General features: G+C 41.7%; 1 protein-coding gene across 1 annotated transcript in view; it reads right to left on the bottom strand.

Annotated features, from left to right (window-relative positions):
• CACNB4 (calcium voltage-gated channel auxiliary subunit beta 4) overlaps positions 1 to 19,114 on the bottom strand; it is a 107,099-nt gene that overhangs the window by 9,412 nt on the left and 78,573 nt on the right. Inside the window, exons 4-12 of the mRNA XM_059820360.1 lie at positions 18,894 to 19,016; positions 14,861 to 14,991; positions 12,397 to 12,473; positions 12,002 to 12,021; positions 11,813 to 11,893; positions 9,618 to 9,676; positions 5,550 to 5,659; positions 3,788 to 3,939; positions 2,222 to 2,317 (exon numbers count right to left, since the gene is read on the bottom strand). Coding sequence (XP_059676343.1) covers positions 2,222 to 2,317; positions 3,788 to 3,939; positions 5,550 to 5,659; positions 9,618 to 9,676; positions 11,813 to 11,893; positions 12,002 to 12,021; positions 12,397 to 12,473; positions 14,861 to 14,991; positions 18,894 to 19,016 — 849 coding nt within the window. The remainder of the gene's footprint in view (positions 1 to 2,221; positions 2,318 to 3,787; positions 3,940 to 5,549; positions 5,660 to 9,617; positions 9,677 to 11,812; positions 11,894 to 12,001; positions 12,022 to 12,396; positions 12,474 to 14,860; positions 14,992 to 18,893; positions 19,017 to 19,114) is intronic.

Genomic DNA, 19,114 nt, shown 5'->3' with positions numbered 1-19,114 from the left:
ATGTATATGCTGTTGCCATCTACTACCTTCGACAGCTGGACATCTGTAAGTGGTGCTGATGGGGCAAGAGGGACAGCAGGAGGGTGGCTGCGAAATCCATGCCCCACCAGGGAAAGAGCAAGCTGTTTGGGACATAGTGGGCACTGCAAAAGGCGTATTTAACCAGAGAAATCGAGATACACCCCCCCCATGCACATACCACCACCAGCACTTTTCTGGATTATTTAAATTCTTGGTCTGTATCAGGCATAGGAGGAATCTGAATCAGATATCTCATCCTGGACACATTCTTAAACCACTCTGATTTTAGATAGGACACAAGTTTCAGTCAAGCCTATTACCTTTTCTCTCTGCTTTCTAACATTTCAGTGTGAATCTAGCCTGAACATTCACCAAGACACTACAAAAAACTGCCAAAGTTCAGTTTTCACAGATCCACATTAACGATTCTTCTTTTTGTATCTGGCTGAAACTACTGAGCAAACATAACCCGAACTCACTAGCAGCGTCAGTCAGCTTGAAACGGTGTTTTTCAGAAAGCCGATCCGTACATGCGGAGTTACCCCATTCTCTTGCTCAGCCAAGGCAGAATTATTGGGCAGACCCGAGGCCACAGAGGTCTCTACCAGACGCGCGAAGGCGGGCACCCCAGTGCTGCAGAGGCTGGCAGTCTCCATGCGCTGGCTAGCAATTAGGCAAGGTCTACCTGATGGCAGGGGCTAACCTAAAAGGTCAACCAGTGGGCAAGAGGAGAGAGAAAGAGAAAGCTCTCTCCAGGTCTCCCTTTCTGCTGGATGGAGTGCCACCATTCCCACCAACAGGAGCTCTGGGACATCTGAGAGGCATGAGAGCACTGGCCTAAAGGAGATGTGGCTCAGCCTCAATTCCTACCAAGGGGAACAGTTAAAAAGCAACATCTATCCCTGTAATTTAGGAGGAGTGCCCAGAAATACCTGAATTATCTTTTTATGGCCAGTGGTGACAAGAGAGGAGGAGGCTGTGAGGTTTGGTATCTTAAGAAGCATACAAAACCAAGTTAAGTTTCATGGAAATAAATCCTTGTGGATCACCACTCCAGAATAGAAGCTACTCGAACTTTGTTACTTCCATTTGAACTGAGAATAGAAGCCATCTGAAATGGAGGCAATCTCTTTAAGGTCTACATAACACAAGGCAAAGTCTTCTAGAAGCATTATCTGACCATTAGGGTTGGGCATTTGTTCTGCTGATCTCCATTCCCAGATTCGTTCCTAGATTGTTCCAAGACATTTCTTTTGTCAGCACTTGGCCTATTTTAAGTCAGAGAGTACGATCATGGAAACCTTCTCAGTGTCTATTCTGAATTTCTCTGAATTAATCTGATTTCTACTCACAGTTCTTCAGCATGAGAAAGATGGGAAATCGGCAAGCCGTAGGCTGGACTGTCTGATCATTCCCCTGGTACGAAAAGCAGACTCTGCACTACCAGACCAATGTTACGCACAGCTATTACACTGTAAAAGCAAGCCCACATCCAAGTTTGTTTCTATTGAGTGGCTTTCTCTGTTGCAGAAACCAGGCATGGTTTTAAAAAATAAAAGCAAGCTTGAGCCGCCCTGTCCAAACACCTGTACAGCTTTTCCACACAGCCCCCGCCTGCCTCATCAGCTATCCAGGACCTCTGCGCCTTAAGCAGCAGATTATTCAAGCTGAGTAATCAGTATCTTTGATAAAATGGTCGGTGACCATGCTCCGATGAGGTGACTGGAATGGCTTGCAGGCGCTGCTGTGTCAGGAGGCTGGGGGATCACATGCGTGCAGACACACGACTCACACCGTACAGAGGCTGGGTCTGGACTCATTATGCAGCTGAAGGAAAGTCCTCTGCAGCCTCCTCTCAAACCAGGAGTCTGAGACTTTGGCCCTTCAGGACCTTAAGATAGCACTGCTCCACAAATGATGTCATTTGCTAATGTGCTGGTAGATCAGTCTTACCATACACATAATTTTTGACCTGTCACCTTGCCAAAGATCATAATACACCCAGCTTAGGACATAATCAGAATGAAAGTATCAAACAACTTGTTTCTTAGCAATAAAAGCTGATCGAGGGTTGCAACTGAAGGGCTATATAAAGTGAAGTGATAACATATGAACTCAGCTATGAACTCAAGGACCAACACAGCAGAAATCTTTAAAACTCCATGTATCACAAGTTCTTTAGCCTTTCTTCTGTACTTACTGGTGGGCATTGTGCAAGTTTATCAGCTGCCACCAACTGAACATTCAAGTGTTTACTCTGTGACTTTCCTCTAGATTTAATCAGTCGCTGCAAAACCTGACAGAGGAAAAGAGGAAAATGTGAGTTTAAGAATCGCATATCTCCGTAAAGCTCAGACTGACATCCCATTGGAGGATTACCAAGTTCAGAAGCTCTCCATTATGTTTAACAAAACGGATAAAATATTGTCCTTGAATATAAGCACAAGACTTTCTGATAACCTCCCTGAAAGCTGTGCACATTTCCCTCTGCATCATGTTTTGATCCCTTGCAAGTATTTCAAATGCAGTACGAACAGTGATTTTGCTTTATTCTACCTGAATAGGTTATTTTTGACAAACATCATTTTCTAGAGGACCACAAAAATTATATATATACAGAATTATACTGGACTGCTGGATTTACTGCGGCAAAACAGGTGCAGCACGTTATGCTGTGTAGCAGTAACGCTGTAACTTAATCTATTCTGAGGTGCGTTTTGGGTACGGAAGGTATTTTACACACACAGTTCATATTACTTTTTTTTCTTTTCTTCTTCCACTGTGTTCATTACTAGAATTTAAGGGGTGGAAAAGTTAGGAATCCTAAATTATTTCTCCGTAAAGTTTCAAAGAAAATTACAGGATCATAGAACAACAGAGTATTTTTTAAGTGGGAAGGACCTCTAGAGGACTCTGTGCCAACCCCTCACGCACAGCAAGGCCAGCCGGATCAGACCGCTCAGGTCCTCGTCCAGCTGAGTTCTGAACATTTCCACGGGTCCCACCATCTCTCTGAGCCAAGGCTGACCCATCTTTGCTCGTACAGCCCAACATGCGGCTGATTCTCTGCTGCAAGGGCACACTGCTCGCTCCTGCCCAAACCGTTATCCACCGAGACCCGCGGGTCCCTGGCTGCAGGCCCCAGCCTGGCCTGGGGCCGGGGGCTACTCCAGCCCAGGGGCAGGGCTTGGTATCTGCCCTTGCTGAACTTCAACAGGTTCCTGACAGCTCGTTTCTCCAGCCTGCGGAGGTCCCTCTAAATGACAGCCCTGCCCTCTGGCGCGTTAACCTGCCCCAGAACTAGGTATTGTCCACAACCTTGTACATTAACAAAGGTCATTAACAAAAATGTTGAACTGTACTGGCCCTATTACAGATCCCTGAGTGACACCGCTGGTAACCAGCCTAAGGTTAGGGCTTGTAGAGAGACAACCCAGAACTACAGCTGTGTTGGGGTAGGGGGGTTGCAAACAGACTGCCAAGGGGAACTGAGAGCTACAGGAAGAATTTGCTCCTCAGGAATTTTTTTTTGTCTACTGAATTGCTGGGTGCCTCATCTAAGACTCAGCCTAAGGCTAGGTTAAGGTTTAGGGTAGGAAGAAATTGCATCAAGCACCCCCTGGTCAAGTCCTTGATCTAAAAACATGACTTTCCTTCTCTTCATCTCACTCTTAATTTCTTCAGGTGCAGATACCACACTGCTCACTCCCACACTGCCCTCCAGGTCCCTCTCAGATGCACATATTTTAAGGGTGAGATACATTACCTTTGGAGAAGACACTTTAACATGGACAATAATTGGTGCTAAAGATGTCTTGATAAGTTGTGCAGGGTGATTGATAGTGTCTGCATCTAGGACAACCAGTTGTAAGGACCTTGCCAGCTCAAAGATTCTTTCAATTTCACTCTGTACTTCAGCTAGTGAAAGAAAACAAAACAGGTGAAAGCCATTCAGCCCCAGCATTACTTAGACAAAAAGATCATTGCCATTTTCACAGACTGTATAAATTCAGTATATGAACTCCATATGTGAATTAATGTAATTTCCATAAAACAACCTATTACTCAAGGCAATTTTTACAATAAATACTATCTTTGAGACAATTCTGTTGTCTGAAAATACATGCATACTATGTTCCTTTGTAATAACAGTGTATTTGAACACTAGGTACAATTAAATGCATCTTTCTAGGAACACAAAATAGACTTAAGCACATTTTCCCAATCAGCTAAATAGCTTAGGAGTCATAAGATTTTTTATTTTAGACAGCAAGTGATGTATTGATGTTTCTTAAAACTTTTTTGTTCTCAGATTGTAATTCTGGTTTAAGTTACACAAGAGTCTGTATGAAAAGCAGAACTGTGACCTCCTAATTCTATAACCACAAAAAATTGTTCACATTAAATAATTGACAGGGTATTATTTAAAAAGACACTAATGGCAATGTTCACACCAAAGCACTTTTGTCTGAAGAAAAAGGAGAGATTTATTTCCATGTAAATTATATCTCTGATATTCACTGTTCTGACCCTTCTTAATCATTCACACTCATGTGATGAATTTTAAATAGATAAACTCAGCGCAAATTGAAGCCTGTAAGTTACACCAGCAAAGCACAAAAGAGCTGTATGTCAGCAACTCACATGCATTTAATTTGCCTAAGAGCTGTTCCACAGAGCAACGCACGTTCACAGGCACAAGATTTACTACTCACCTTCACAGCACTTAATTTTGGGGTGCCTACTCCTGTACTAGAATGCCAACTAGAAGTGAAGCGTCCTACGACCTATACCTCTAGTTCAGTCAGTCACTCAGGATGTCAGAGAATTGGGTTTAAGAGCCTTTTCTTCCTGAGAAGACTAAAACCCAACTTCTCCTACCTCCTAGGACGGTGTCCCAGAGATCACGTTATTGGTATGCGTACACTACACACAAATTTCCACCCCTTGTGAAAGAAATAAAAATTCACCAGGCCAGCGTAACCCCGCAGCCCTGACACTGTGAGGGGAGAGTGGGAAGACCCAAACTCTCATGGCTAGCCAGTAAAATTAAGCCGTAGCTGTTCAACGTTAAACACAAAACCACTCCCAGGGGCAGGAACAAGAACACGTTTCCTTCTTGGCTGGACAAGGTGAAAGCTCTTTGGCACCTTGTGACATGGAATTAAAAGCACAGGGCTGAGAAGAGGGAGCTGTGAGGGCAACTCAGCTCGGGAGGAAACAGCGTTGGAACCCATATTCTGACTGCAGGCCCCTAACTCATCTTTTGCAAACAGCAGCTATAATACTGCTTGTTCTAGCCCAGGTAATGGCTTAACTTGAGGCTAACACGGTACATTGAGCTCTGTTGCCCCTCCTCAGTCAGGAAAAATTTGTCTCCCATTAGAGCACGTGAAATTCAGAATTATACATTAAACTGCTGTAGACATTTTAAATTGCAGAACTTATGACATCTTTAAGGTTGAAATCCTCTCATTTTCCTCCAGTATGTAACCATGTTCAGAATTACGTCTGTGTCAATGTCTTACCTAAACTGGATCTTGTATTTGACCGCTCAATTATTGCCCTCTTGCTTGGATTATTTAGAACAGACCTCTTAGCAAGAGAAATGTCAGCTGTCACTCTAGTTATTGATATCCTATGAGTAAGAACACAGGACAAAACAAAACCACAGTAGTCAGTTTTTCAGTGCACTGTGCATGATTTACAGTTACATTCCATTCCAAAGTGCAAATACAATAAAATACCACTCAGACGTGTTTTATAGCTGAATTATGTCATCATTAAAGAACAACTAAAGAAAAATGCTGCATAACCATAACATATTTTCTATTCCCTACACTATTGTAGACTCTGGCATATAGTTTCTGTTACTCTACTCAATGCATTAGTTAACTCTTCTCCTCCCCAACTCACTCATCTCCTACATGAATTTACACAGTACCATAAATACTACAAGTTATGCGAGTCTTAGGGCATACAGAACAACAGAGTCATAACAGTAACAGCCCTTCTCTTCCCAGATAGTTAAATTATTGATTAAACCTGACGTTGCTGAGAGGTAAGGAAGGGCCATGTTTGGACATCGGAGCAGACCACGTCACTCATATCTGAGTGCCTGTGAGTCACTGAACAGAGCTGCTTGCTTTGGGAGACCGGTCCTCCAACACACGCTCTCCTTTTCCAGACAGGGAGCTGTGCCGACGGGCTGAATGACTTGGCTCATGGTTCAACAGGAGGAAAGTTGAGCCACAGCTATCTGTACTGCTGGAGCCTCCTCTTTAACTTATGGAAGGTGATTTTTTCACTTGATCTGTCAGTGAGCTGACAAGAGACAAAAGGCTATAAAACAAGGACCACACAATCACTTCGTGTAAAACCCATTTAGGGGGACTGTGACGAGCCAAAGACCCACGAATAACGAAAAGAAAGCAAGCTGGAAATGACTAGCAGCTATTCCACAGAACATAAGATTTATGCAGCTCTAAGTGAAATTATCAGATGGAGGGTTAAAAAGCAGTGCAAGTATTTTTCTACATAATACATAAATAAATTTATTGCCAGAAAATACAGTAGAGACCAAAAGTATAAATGACTTTAAAAAAGAAATGGGAGAAATTAATGGATCACTGGTCTAGAGGTGATGATAAAACACGGTGGTCCAGACCGCACCTCTGGCTCGGGGAGCTCCTAGATCTCTGACTGCTGGAATTAGAGACACGTAACAGAGGAAGGACCACAAAAGCTCACCTACTGTGCCAGATATAAGCAGCATTTCATTCTTCCTGAGTAAGAAGTAATCCTAAGTATCACTGTTGCTGAAAGATGTTAAGAAAAAAATGTGCCTTTGCTATGTTTTGTTACACGGTGTATAGAGTCAGGCTTGGTCTACGCAACAGTGGTTAAACACAATGCGTTTAGAAAACGATGCCGTTAAAGCCTCTGCAGCAGCCATTCCCCGGATGCCTCGTGCCAGCCAAGCTTTCGCAGACTCCTTTCAGCAGGCCTGCACAACACAGCCCTCGGGCCTTTCCTTTAGTTCACTGGCCAGAAGAGGATGTTGCAGTTACAAAAGAAGGAGCTGACAGAAGCCAAATGTATTAAGAGGTAGGGAAGGAGTCCTGCTAGTTCAAGTCTTACTGAAGTCTTTTGAAAAGCTCCTCCCTGGACAGTCATTTCATTTCTTGGTGATGTGGGCCTGTCACAAAACTGCAGAGAGATGGAGAAAAAGAAAAATGGGGGGGAAAGGGATGCAAAACCATAAAAGTTGGGAGGAGGACCAAGAAGCAGCTGAGATGCCTGAAGAGGAATTGAATTAATTTTTCTAAAGTTACTCAGAGCTGAAGTCAATTGTATCAGCTTGCTTGTGGCATTTAACTTTTTCAGTGCTGAAATTTCATACCTCTACCTGTTCTAGTTGCCAATATTGCTAATGGCAATAGGATTTCCAAAGAATACCTCACTCCAGGCAGAATCTCTCCCTTTGCCCCTCTGTGCAGACCAAGGGTGTGGTGGGGGAAAAGACGGAAGAGCAAGGCAAGGAGCAGTCCTGCCTCCCATCAGATGAAGCAGCCTAAATGGGTGCGTCTAAGGGTGCTTTACATTTTCTTCTCTGTATTTAGGCACCGCTGATCTTCGTGCATCAGGCCTCTGCTGAGTACATTCTCATATACGGTATAAAAATACACCTCATAAAGGATATATTCATAGCAATCACGTCGTGGCAACTGGAGATGACTTATCACTTCCCGTTGCCATGGTTTCCTACCGAAAACAATGACTCTCTGTTACCATCGGCATATGCGAAGCTGACAGACATATGCCAACCGCTGGAAGAGAACATATGCTGCGGTTCTGTACCTACACCTAACACAAATGGGCACCGGAGCTCATCAGCGAGCTGCAGTGGAACCCGAGCAGTCACACTGCTCGGGAGCGGGGAGAGGAGGTACTGGCAGGACGCATGAACAGCTCAGAAAAATGACAAATCTAACTGCAGGCTGCCACGTAGAGAGCTTCATCTGTCAGGTTTTAAATCAATCACTATGTTTGTAGGATGTGCTAAAACCACCTGAGCTGGGCAATTAAGAATAGGGGAGGAGATGAAAAATTCTGCACAGAAGTTGATCATTAAATGTTTTGTCTAAGCTGTTTACGGGGTAGTTCAGCATTGCCATCTCCTCACTGCACCCCAAAAGGTACCTTGACCATAAATCCCACTCCACCTCTTCTAAACAACAGACACTATTATTTTCACTGTCCTAGTGCCAAAGTTTTAGGTATTTTCAAACCTGACTTACTGTCATATACTAGCTAGCACAGTATAAGCTCCTCTTCACAGACTATACTGAACAAACTAGGATGAAGGAAGGGCAGAACATCCCAAAGATGTAGCAGTCACCTATGACTACCAACGAGCTCCAGTGGAAAGGAAGAGATGCCATGGACCAAGCCTATGCTCCTAGCAAAGAAATACAAATTAACCCTCTCGCAGCTCATCAGGAAATATTCTCTGTGTTCCAGCTGAACAAGATGAACCCTCCTCACAATTTCTGAAGTTCTGATACACTTTTTTCTATGCTTTAGTTCTCAGCATTTCCTTCCTCAAACTGCCTTTTGTAAGTATTTTTGACTACCAAGAATATTTAAGAGTTGATTTTTCTTAGGTGTTGGTCTGAAGCACCATTACCGCACCCTGTTGAAATCTGCTGTTTCTGATACTTATTTCAGGGCTAGGGTGTGATTAGTTTTATTTAGAGAACATCCTGCTGTAAAGGAGCCTGGAACGTCACAAAAGGTGCTGGAACAAACCCATCCCAAATAGAGCAATTTCAAAATAAAATGAAGAGGCACTTATATTTGGTGTCTGCACACTTCAGTGGCTGGCTGAGATGGCCCAGCAGTACACACTTGCTGTATCCAATGGTTAAGAAATTTTCATATGCCCAAAGGATTGTGAATAAAACTGTACTTTTACGTGCAACCAGTCATGCTTTCTCAACTGTTCCACCCACAAAAGGAACTGGACAGCTCTTTGAAAAAGAAAGCAATCCATTCAGTTCAATTTACTCAACATGCAGTCAGCCCAGGCTGCAGAGCAGTGGCTTCAGAGCGCCGGAGGGACAAGGGCCAGCAGCGAGCCAGGCTCTGCCGAAAGGGCTGGTCACGGTGGCACCGTTCCCTCCGATTCCTGGCTGAACAAGGGGCACAGATTGCTTCCCAGGGTGACATTAAAAACCTGAGCCTGGTAATGCCATCTTTAAAGATATTTTGGCATCTTCCATGTGCCCCAGTCACTTTTCATCTAGATTTCTCCTGTAACTTCAGGCTGGTAAGATACTGAGGCAGAATTATTCTATTAAATTCAAGAAATCCCACCACAGACATAGCAAATATGAAGATACATGCACTTCTAGTAATACATTAGCTGTGTTCCACCCCACAGCTGGCTGCATTTCAGTGTTGATACAAAGCCAGTAAATCAGTTTTGAACATGCATCAATCTTCTTGCATTAAAAAAAAAAAAAAAAAAAAAAATCACTAAAACGTTAGTAACACATGGGGAAAAAAAGCATGAAAAGGACAGTATTTCTCACCTCCCATCAAACCTGTGCTTCAGGAAGTCAAAGAGAGCTTTCTGCATCATGTCTGTCACCTTTGCAGAGGTGAGGAAGATTGAACAGGGAGGATTGACAGGGAGAAAAAGAAGTCAAAAGTAAGAAAAGAGGTAAGTAGAAGGTAAGGATACTGCCAACAATCAACACCTTTTATAGGTAGCAACCATTTAATTTTCATGCTCTTGGCAGCACACTTTGTAATAAATACTTGCAAGTTTTCTGACTCATTCTCCAAAATGCGGAACGGAGGACGTGAGAGCTGTCACTCTTTCTGCTCGTCTTGACTTGCACTGAGGCATTAGAGCACACCTCACCACCTTCCATAGCAATACCATTCCCAAGAGGCTTCAGAACATGTCAGAAGCATATGGGACTATTCAGGTTGAATAGATCATTTGGATTTTGCCTACACTAACATTATTAGAATTGGTTTAAAACTTCAGATACAAGATTTATCGTGTTGGATGACTGTTCTAACAGAAGAGAAAAACTATTCTCAGAGAGGCATACAAGCAGAAAAAAATGGATACTTCCATTCCTGTACAAGGGAAAGCATCTGAGAGAAGCTCAGCCTCGACAGCTGTCATCTACTTTATTGAGTGAGCTCCTTGTCTTCTTCAGGACAAGTCAGGCTGACACCTATTATCTGCCAGTCTAGACAGGAACTTAATCAAAGCCCCCAGGCCTCTGGCAGTTTATTTCTCCTAGGTTTTCTTTCAAAATGGTTCCTTCAGAATTTAATCAGAGAAAAAAGAGTCAAAACAATTTTCCCATGTAGGTTGCAAAGTAAGACCAATGTGTTTCTGTTATGTAGACCACTATTTGTAATTGAAATTAATATTCTGTGTTACCATTTATACACCTTTATATGTTCAAGATGTCAGGCTTAGTATTATTTTCTTAAACAAAGGCAGGATGGCATATTTGTAGAGGTATGTATTAACAAACAGCCTCTCTCCCCTCCAAACTTGAGAGTCCCTAGGCAAATTAATCTGTGGTGCAGCACTATGGAAGTCAATGGATGAAATTTACTCCTGTCAAGAAACATCACCATAAAATTAAAAGGCAGAGAGTAGAACATGAAGTACCTGCTTTGCTAAACTACACTTTCAATCATTATTGCAAAAAAACCCAATGCAAGAACACTGCATTATGCTAATAATGGTACCATGTTGTAATCTTCCAAAAAGAACCATTCCAATATGTTTAATAATATCCTATAAAGTACTAACAACATTAATTAAGCTAAATGAAGTGTCTCTGTGATTTTATGTTCATGTTCATTTAGTTCCTAATTCAGCAAAACACTTAACAGATGGTTAAGTTCACCAAAATGCCCTGCTAAAAGCCTATGCTCGTTTAGCATGTGTTAAATGCTCATTTGAATCTGCAGCAGTCTGGAAAAATGGGTGTCCTGTTTATCTGTGCATGTTATCATACCTATTTTCATGCTGAACAGAGGCAAGTAATTTAGAAGGGTTAAAGGTTTCTTTACATATCTATTTCAACACACTAATAATCCTAAAAAAATAAACGTCAAGAAAACATGCTGAAATAATAATCAACAGTTCCCATATTCAGTTTCAGGTGCTGGAGAACAAAACTGAATACGCTGCAATAGTCCAGCTACTTCATTTGCCAACACTGAGTTTCATGGCAAGATTTAAAGTTTTTATAAGTGAAAAAAGGAGAGGGAAGCTTCTTCCAAGTTTTTGCTAATTAAGTTCAACGCATGTGCTAGTTTGACTAAAATTTTACATGTATACAGAAGTCTAGCTAGTTAATGTGACTGCTCCAACTTCTTGTAGCAGACACTTGATTTACTTGATTTAATCAAGAATAACTCTACCAAAAACAATGGAAGTGCACTGTCTTTAAAGCAGTGAAACTGCAAAGACAGCGCCAGTGTACTTTTGTTACCTACCCTTCAGCTGAGACATCACAAATAACAGACACTGTTGCAAGACAGAAAAAAATTCAGCTGGTACCTCACCCAAATGGTGCAACGTGCTAACTATGCTCTTAGTTCTTATATAACATTTTGGACAATTATTTAAGCTAAGATCACTTTAAATTATCACAACTCAGTTGCACTGGACTACACACACTGAATATACTAAGGAAGATCATGGGTAAGAAAATACTAACTAACCGCAAAAATCTGGAATACATACCTCATAGCCTTTCAGTGATGGACCCACCAAGACAACAGGTCGCATTGATGGTACTACATCATATGGGGGAACATGTTCTGTCTAGAAGAAGAAAACAACCCTTCAAATGATTAACCAAAGACGACCCATATGAAAATCCTGGGAATTACGTATTAGAATTAAATAAAATAAAATGAAAATACTACTTACCACTTTTTGTTTCTGTTTTGCTAAAAGACCAAATGAGAACTTGGTTAAAAAACACACACTGTGTATAACAACCATAACGCTTGCAAACAAAAATCCCTTTGTCAATGCATTTTCAATTTCTCTCAAGCACCTCCCTTTTGATCAGCCCTGTTTAAATTTGTCGTTCATTCCATTCTGGGGCAACTGCCACCTTCCCCGAGATTTTTTTCCCAGTCCCTTAGCAACTACTGCACGTCTAGAGATAGATGACTTTCTCCACCTCCGCACGCAAGCACTTTTCTGTAAAACATCTTAATAAGTCAGGAAAGGGAGGAAACCCACATTTTTCATATACCGTTTTTAAAATAGAAGTATTAGAAATAGCAAGAGTTTCCTTAAATAAAATTCTGTCTTACCCGTGGAAGTGGGTGTGGCTCGAAATGTGCCAGAAACCATTTCTCCGAGACTTGAAGAAGAATTTCCACTTGATTTCCTATGGTATCAGGAAGAGCCCCATTAACACCAAGCGCCCAGAGATGCAAACATGCGAGGTTTTAGGCAGCAGCTATGAGAAATTGCCCCACGAGAAATCACACGGTAAAGGAGAGAGTCTTCACCCACGTTCATGCTGTGAGAAAGCTTCCTCTGCAGCGAGAGGTGAAGGGTACCAGGCTTGACATGGGGAAACTAAAGCGTCAGTAATGAAGTAGACCCCCAGCTTTGGAAGAGCTGCGTACCGGCCACGAGGGGAGAGCAGGTTCCGCTACAGACCGAGGAAAGCTTTTCTGTGATCTGCCCATAGGCTGGGAAACGCAGCAGCTCTAGTCACAGACATCTGCTAAACTCAGCGCATAGCCCAGCTCTGCACGAGATCCCCCACCCAGCACTCCTCTGTCTTGCTGGGTCTCTCTACCAGCACACATGAGTAGCCAGACACATCTCTTGGGAAGTTTGGGATCTCAACTGGTGGTTTAAATAGCTTTTGTTGCGTAGCACCACTGGTCTAAGTGGCTCCTTTTCCCACTCACTGTACCTCCCTGCTTCCAGCCAGGCAGTTCTGCCCCTGTGCCCTGCCCTCCTCTCCCCGTGCGATGCACCCAGCACAAACCCCCAGCAGACTGGAGCAGGAAACTGGTTTGGGGAGGGGGAAGATGTTCAGGTGAACCAGCTCTCTAATTCAGCTCACTGCACAAGCAGCTGAGGGGGAGATGGGAGGAAGGAAGGAGAGCTTGGGGCAGAAAGGACTGTTTAAGCAACCTGATTATTGCAGGTGACACAGTCCCATGGTACAACCCACATCTTTAGCACAGCATTTAGTATTTTTCATTACATACAGACTGACCAGCGAGAGGATACTAGTCCCAGTCAGTATTTTGTCCTTGCTTTCTTGCCATATGCTCTCCAGAGCGGGCATTGTTTAACTCCTGGACTTGGCAAATTCTTTGCGAACATATACTACTCTAGAAACCCTCTTTAATAGATGACTTTTCACTGCCTTACTCAGACAAAACTAGAATTCTTCTTCACGCAGAGCCTTAGGATCACAGCTAGTCACAGCTTTTAAAGAAATCTTAAGGTACAAATGCTACATGACTATATCTAACAAAGGTGCTCAAAACCAAACTACTTTATCATTATACATTACTTTCAATTTTATCATACAAATCCAGGAGTGTTACTGCAGACTACTTAAAGTCTTAACAGATATCCTTTACAATATTTCCCCTGTTTCTTTCATACTTGATTTTATTCCTAATATTCTCCATAGGTGAGATTAGACAAAATCTTTGCAAGAACTGGTGATTCGGTGGAGTCATGCCCATTCACACAACCAGAGAATTTTTCTAATATGCTGTATCTGAAACAGTATCCTAAATGCTCTGTTAGTGTCCATCTCTCTGAATTAGATAATCTTCTTTCTGTACATTGGGGTACACTGGCTTCCTCTGTAGCTATCTCAAAAATTATAAAAGCAATTTGGAAAAAGCACAGTTAATGCTGTTCAATCATTCTAAAAACATTTCCCCAGATGGTTTATACTTGAAATGATTCCTGACCTTGATTAAGCATATTAGTATGCCAATTCCCTGACAGTATTATACAGGCTAAATTATGCTCCTTTTAGGTCCAGATTCAATTGGCTCACGTGTCTTTACTCTGCAGTACTAAAGGTTTTGTTCTTTTTGTTATCTGCGTGAACATTTAAATTTCATTTTCAATTAGTGGGAATAATACGCTAGTAGTAAAGTTGTTAAAAAAAAAGAGAGAAAAGTATTTTGTGTATTCAGCCAATAGAAAAGTGACTTCAGTGACTGAGCTGAGATTATGAGAAACCAGTTTTACTTCCTAGACCTGTGACCAAGTTTGTATTCTTCCAGGACTTGCAATCTCCAGCTCTAGCAGTGTGGAGACACAGAAAAGTCAGGCTGGAAGACGAAGAATAAAGGAAGTCGAACAACAAAGATCATCTCTGTAAAGTTTGAAAAGTCTGACTTTGGCCAAAACGGAAAGAAAGAAAAAAAGAAAGAAAAACCCCACAACCTTAAGAACATACCAGCTGGGGAAAAAATCTGGCAGCCTTTGAGCATAAAGCTGACTTAAACCCATGGGGACTTAAAACTCGCTAGCCTTTCAGAAATTTCTGTCATTACCACTCATACTGTATTACTGCTCTTTCCTAAAGTCAATACACATTTTTCTTGTTTCTCATCGTCAATATCTAACATGCTTATACCCTGCAAATATGTATTTTCATTTGGAATCCCAAATCAAACACTCCTCCAAATGCCCTGCAATAAAAAAGAATCAAGTGACCTTTGAAAATATTGCCCAGTGTCAGAAATGATTTTAAATTATTTTAAAAGATTACAGCATTCTTACCCTCCATGAAAACGTCCTCTCTTCTGCTCCTGTTGAATGCGGATGTTCTCCAGTCTAAGCGGGCTTGGAATAAAGCCAATCTCGCAGCCCTCCTTAACCAGCCTTCCTATCCACCAGTCATTATTATATTTCTGGAACACAGAAAGGTTACTGGCTTCAATTCAAAATGCTCCATATCCCAAACTCCCTTACTTTGTTATCCACAATCCTTAACGCTATACTGGTCAACAAAACCAGAGTCACGCTGACGTCTGAATGCTGGACAATTTGTGAATTTAAGTGAAGTTAAAAGGTGCTAGGCAGTATTTGGAAGGCTGACGTCTTCTTTGTAGCTGGAGAGTGGAAAGCGGTGTTATCTGCGGCCGTGCTGGCTTACCTCTTAACTCCCCAACACATCCTGCTGTGATGTCACTGACTAAGGTGCTGAGTGTGATGGTCATTTAATGAGCCAAACCAATTTCTGGTGAACAAGGCCACCAAAATACCTCACAGCGGCCATATAAAACATAAAAATAACACCTTCAGACCACCATCAAACCCATCATTACTGGTTCCTTGTAAAAGTTATGATCTACACCAAAGGTCACCACCACCAGTTTTCCTTCCTCTTCTCCAAGTACTTGTACAGATGTTGTTAACATGTTATCCCTTTGCAAAAACCTTGTGTGGTGGAAAAGGTCTACAAACACTATTCTAGAAACCAAAATAAAGGAAGATCAACTTATTCTAGACAACACAGAAAACTTAGCAGCTCCAGCAATGAACTAAACCCGTATCTGGTTAATGCTATGGTAGAGCTCTAACCAAAACTTGTGACACCTCTCTACAATTGAGGTTTTTATGGTGCCGCTGCCTAGAAGTAGCTAAACTGTTTGGAGGCATACACTTTTAAATTTGTAACAGCTGAAGAAAAGTTCACCTTTAGGAAGAAACTTTACTATATAACTGAACATAAAAAATTTAATTTTATCATTAACCTTTAGCAACATATATTTTTTCTGCATTATTGAAAGTCTGGCCTAACTTTAATGATGGAGAGATGAAAGCAGTATCATAGTGGAAAAGGATTTGTTGTAGCTGGCTGCCAGCAGAGCTTTTGAAGAAAAATATCTGAGAACCTTGTACTCTGCTATGCTTCATTAGGTACTTCAGTGTTCAAATGAAACATTACTTTTCACAACAGACCTTCAAGTCATTAAAACCAGCAGGAGTGTACCAATTCTGCTTGCATGCCTTGAGGAAAAAGTTATCACAGAAATCTCCTCTTAAAAATCATCAGTTCTCTTGGCTCCATATTCTCAAGCACTTAAGTTCTTGCAGAAACACATAAATACCATGTCCCAGCTGTCGAAGGTACAAGAGTGCCTAACTGAAGTCTCTGAAACATACAGAACCTCAACATCTTTGAAAAATATATTAGCCTATTGATTAACCCATACATACACACAAATATTAACATATACAGCTGCAGGAAATGCAATCCTTATACCCTCATCTTGAAAACCTGTCCTCTTTATATAGCTGTTATTTATGCATTATTTTATCATTTCAACTTTTTCAGTATCTATTCTTCATGCTGTTATGACCCTGATTAGGACAATGTCTGTAAGCAAAGCTTAATTTTAAATACGTTGCTTCTGCTTAAGTCGATAGAACTATTTACATTCTTTAAAATAGACAAATACTTCAGGATTTAGCATTCTACTGTTGTAAATCAGTGAAATCAATCAATGGCTTTAAACCCCTGTAAAACCTGAATCCCATGAGCATTACCCATTCTATTTCAGTTCTAAATGCATGGCTTGAACATGGGAAGCTTTCTTCCATTAGCAGGTCATGGACCTCTGAGTGGTGCCTCTAGACTTGAGATCAGAATTAGTGCTATGCGGAGAATATCTGAACAACACGAATGATAACGATGCAGGAAGGAACGCAGGGCTATTTGCATCAGGTCATTACCTCCCATATGCTATTCTTCGCATTCAGCATGTGGGAGGACTACAGTTCACTCCTATTGGTTGCCATGCCCATGATTTCTTCTGCATTGTCAGTAATTGTTGCCACTTCATCTTTTAAGTAAGCACATAATGTATATAGTCTTGTAGGAGACAGATGAGACATACAGAACACATTCTCAATATAGCAACTCATCAGTTACTGCTGATGTTTCATCCTGTCAGCAGGGTGACCTCACTTCTTACCTAGTTTGGCATTATTCTAAAACCTGGAACCATGCTCGTTCTAGTCCAAGCAAGCCTGCCACATCATTGAAAAACAAATTCCGCAAAGCCTTTTTCCATGCAGCTAGACTCCAGCATGGGGAACCATTCCTGAAATCCTACCGAGTTACAGCCACAGCTTCAGGCAAGCTGAAGGTTTCAGCGTTAACAAAGACACTATGCTAAACCCTTAGCAGAGCTGACAAATACCAGTAAGCCGGATGGCTTCCAGTTTAGTGGCAATGTGATCCTGGCCATTTAGATTTTGGAAGAAAACTCACAGAATGCCAAGACATAGACTTGGGACGCTTCTCCGGAAAAAATGTACAGGGCAGCACGATAGGAGCTTAGTACATTAAATTCAATCAGTGGCCTGACAATAAAGGTAGCCACATCTTAGGAAAGCCAAGATCAAATACTTGTTTTAATGGTGATGCACAGAGTTACCCGAACGGTTACCCAGGAGAATGTACGCTAAAAAGACAGTATGTCAGGCAGGGTACATCTCTGCTGTGGATGGGAATATATCAGGGAAGGTAGCTGAGAAAGTGACCTGAGTGCTGTAATGGATGTAGATGTCTGCATTGAACTCTGAGGGCTAGCAAAGGACCTTTTCCTGATGGGAAGCAGGTTTAGAAAGTGGCATACATCAAGAGAGTTTAGGTGCGGTGCTAGACAGAACTGAGCACCTTCTTGGGGAACAAAGAGGAGGGGCAATCAATTCTGCATACAGAGATAGGCAGATTCAGATTCAGCGCCCCACTTCCTCAGCAGGGGTTTAAGCACTGTTCCACACAATTATGAAAAAAAAAAAAGAAACATACAAAAGAAACAAACAAAAAAATCCAAATTGAACTTCCATCTGTTTGCAGTAAATTAAGAAAATGGAACAAGGGAATCAACTGCCTCTCCTGTGTCCTCCTCAGGGAGAAAGAATTTAAAGCGAAACCCCCTGTCCTACCACCAATTTCTGCCTCTAGAGGTGCAGAAGCAGGTGTTTTCCTCCTAAATGTGCTCAGTCTAAGGGAGACCGGTGCTCTGAAGCGATGACGGATGCATGTTCAAAGAAAGAGACAAATCAGTACTGGACACCCTAAAATAAACCCAGAATGCAGAGATGAAAAAACGTTTTTACAAGCTGCAAGCCTATGAACAAATCTACAAAACAACAGGGGTTTATGGAAATTCAGAGGACTCACTTCAGATAAAGAATTGCAGAAAATATGCTCAACATGCAATAAAATGTATTTTTCTCTACCACAGCCATACTCAGGTCCCATTTATTCCCATTCCTTTTTCCTTCTTTTTGTATCTGTCCTCTTCAATATTTTCTTTTCTTATTGTTTATTCTAAGTCTTATTTCCTTCCTTACAAGCCTATCTGGTGCTTTATGAAGACCTGGTGTAACCTGGTGCTACTCCACTTTCTGATCAATAGAATCCCTTTCTATTACGTAATCTCCGATCCATCACAAACTTCATTTGATGAAAAGAATCTGAATCTACCATGCTGAAGGGTATTTAACATACAGAAAGATGTTATTTCCTTCCTGTGACGTAAGAAATCCAACAAGTCGGTAACATCAAGCGTTAAAAAAGTGCAAGATAACTACCCCAGGGTGCTGGAACTCTAAAAAGGCTGAAGTACCACCACATCATCACTCAGCAGACGCATGTGCTGTGCCCTCCTGCCTCCACTCGGCTCTTGGCTCTCTTTTGAATCTGGTATGGCTCAGCCCCGACTGTTCAAATCACAGTCCTCAGCATGTAAAAAGATTCCCTTTCACATTCCCTTTTACTACTTCTTGGGTTTACCTCTTTAATGTGCAGGAAGTCCTTGGCATCAAAAGAGATGGCAGTGCTTGGGACAGGAACATCTTCATCCAGAGCTCCACAGTAACTCACATTAGTCTTAACAGCAAATGCTACTGGTTTGGACTACAAATAGAAACACACATCACAAACAGTAGAAACTTTTCTGACTCAAGAATTGTATCACATTACCAAAAACCTAGCAGAGGACATTTGCCAAATAC

The sequence above is a fragment of the Gavia stellata genome, chromosome 8 (assembly GCF_030936135.1).
Source record: "Gavia stellata isolate bGavSte3 chromosome 8, bGavSte3.hap2, whole genome shotgun sequence".
Lineage (NCBI taxonomy): Eukaryota > Metazoa > Chordata > Aves > Gaviiformes > Gaviidae > Gavia > Gavia stellata.
The sequence above is the reverse complement of the archived record's forward strand: the minus strand, read 5'-3'. Positions and strand labels throughout refer to the sequence as shown.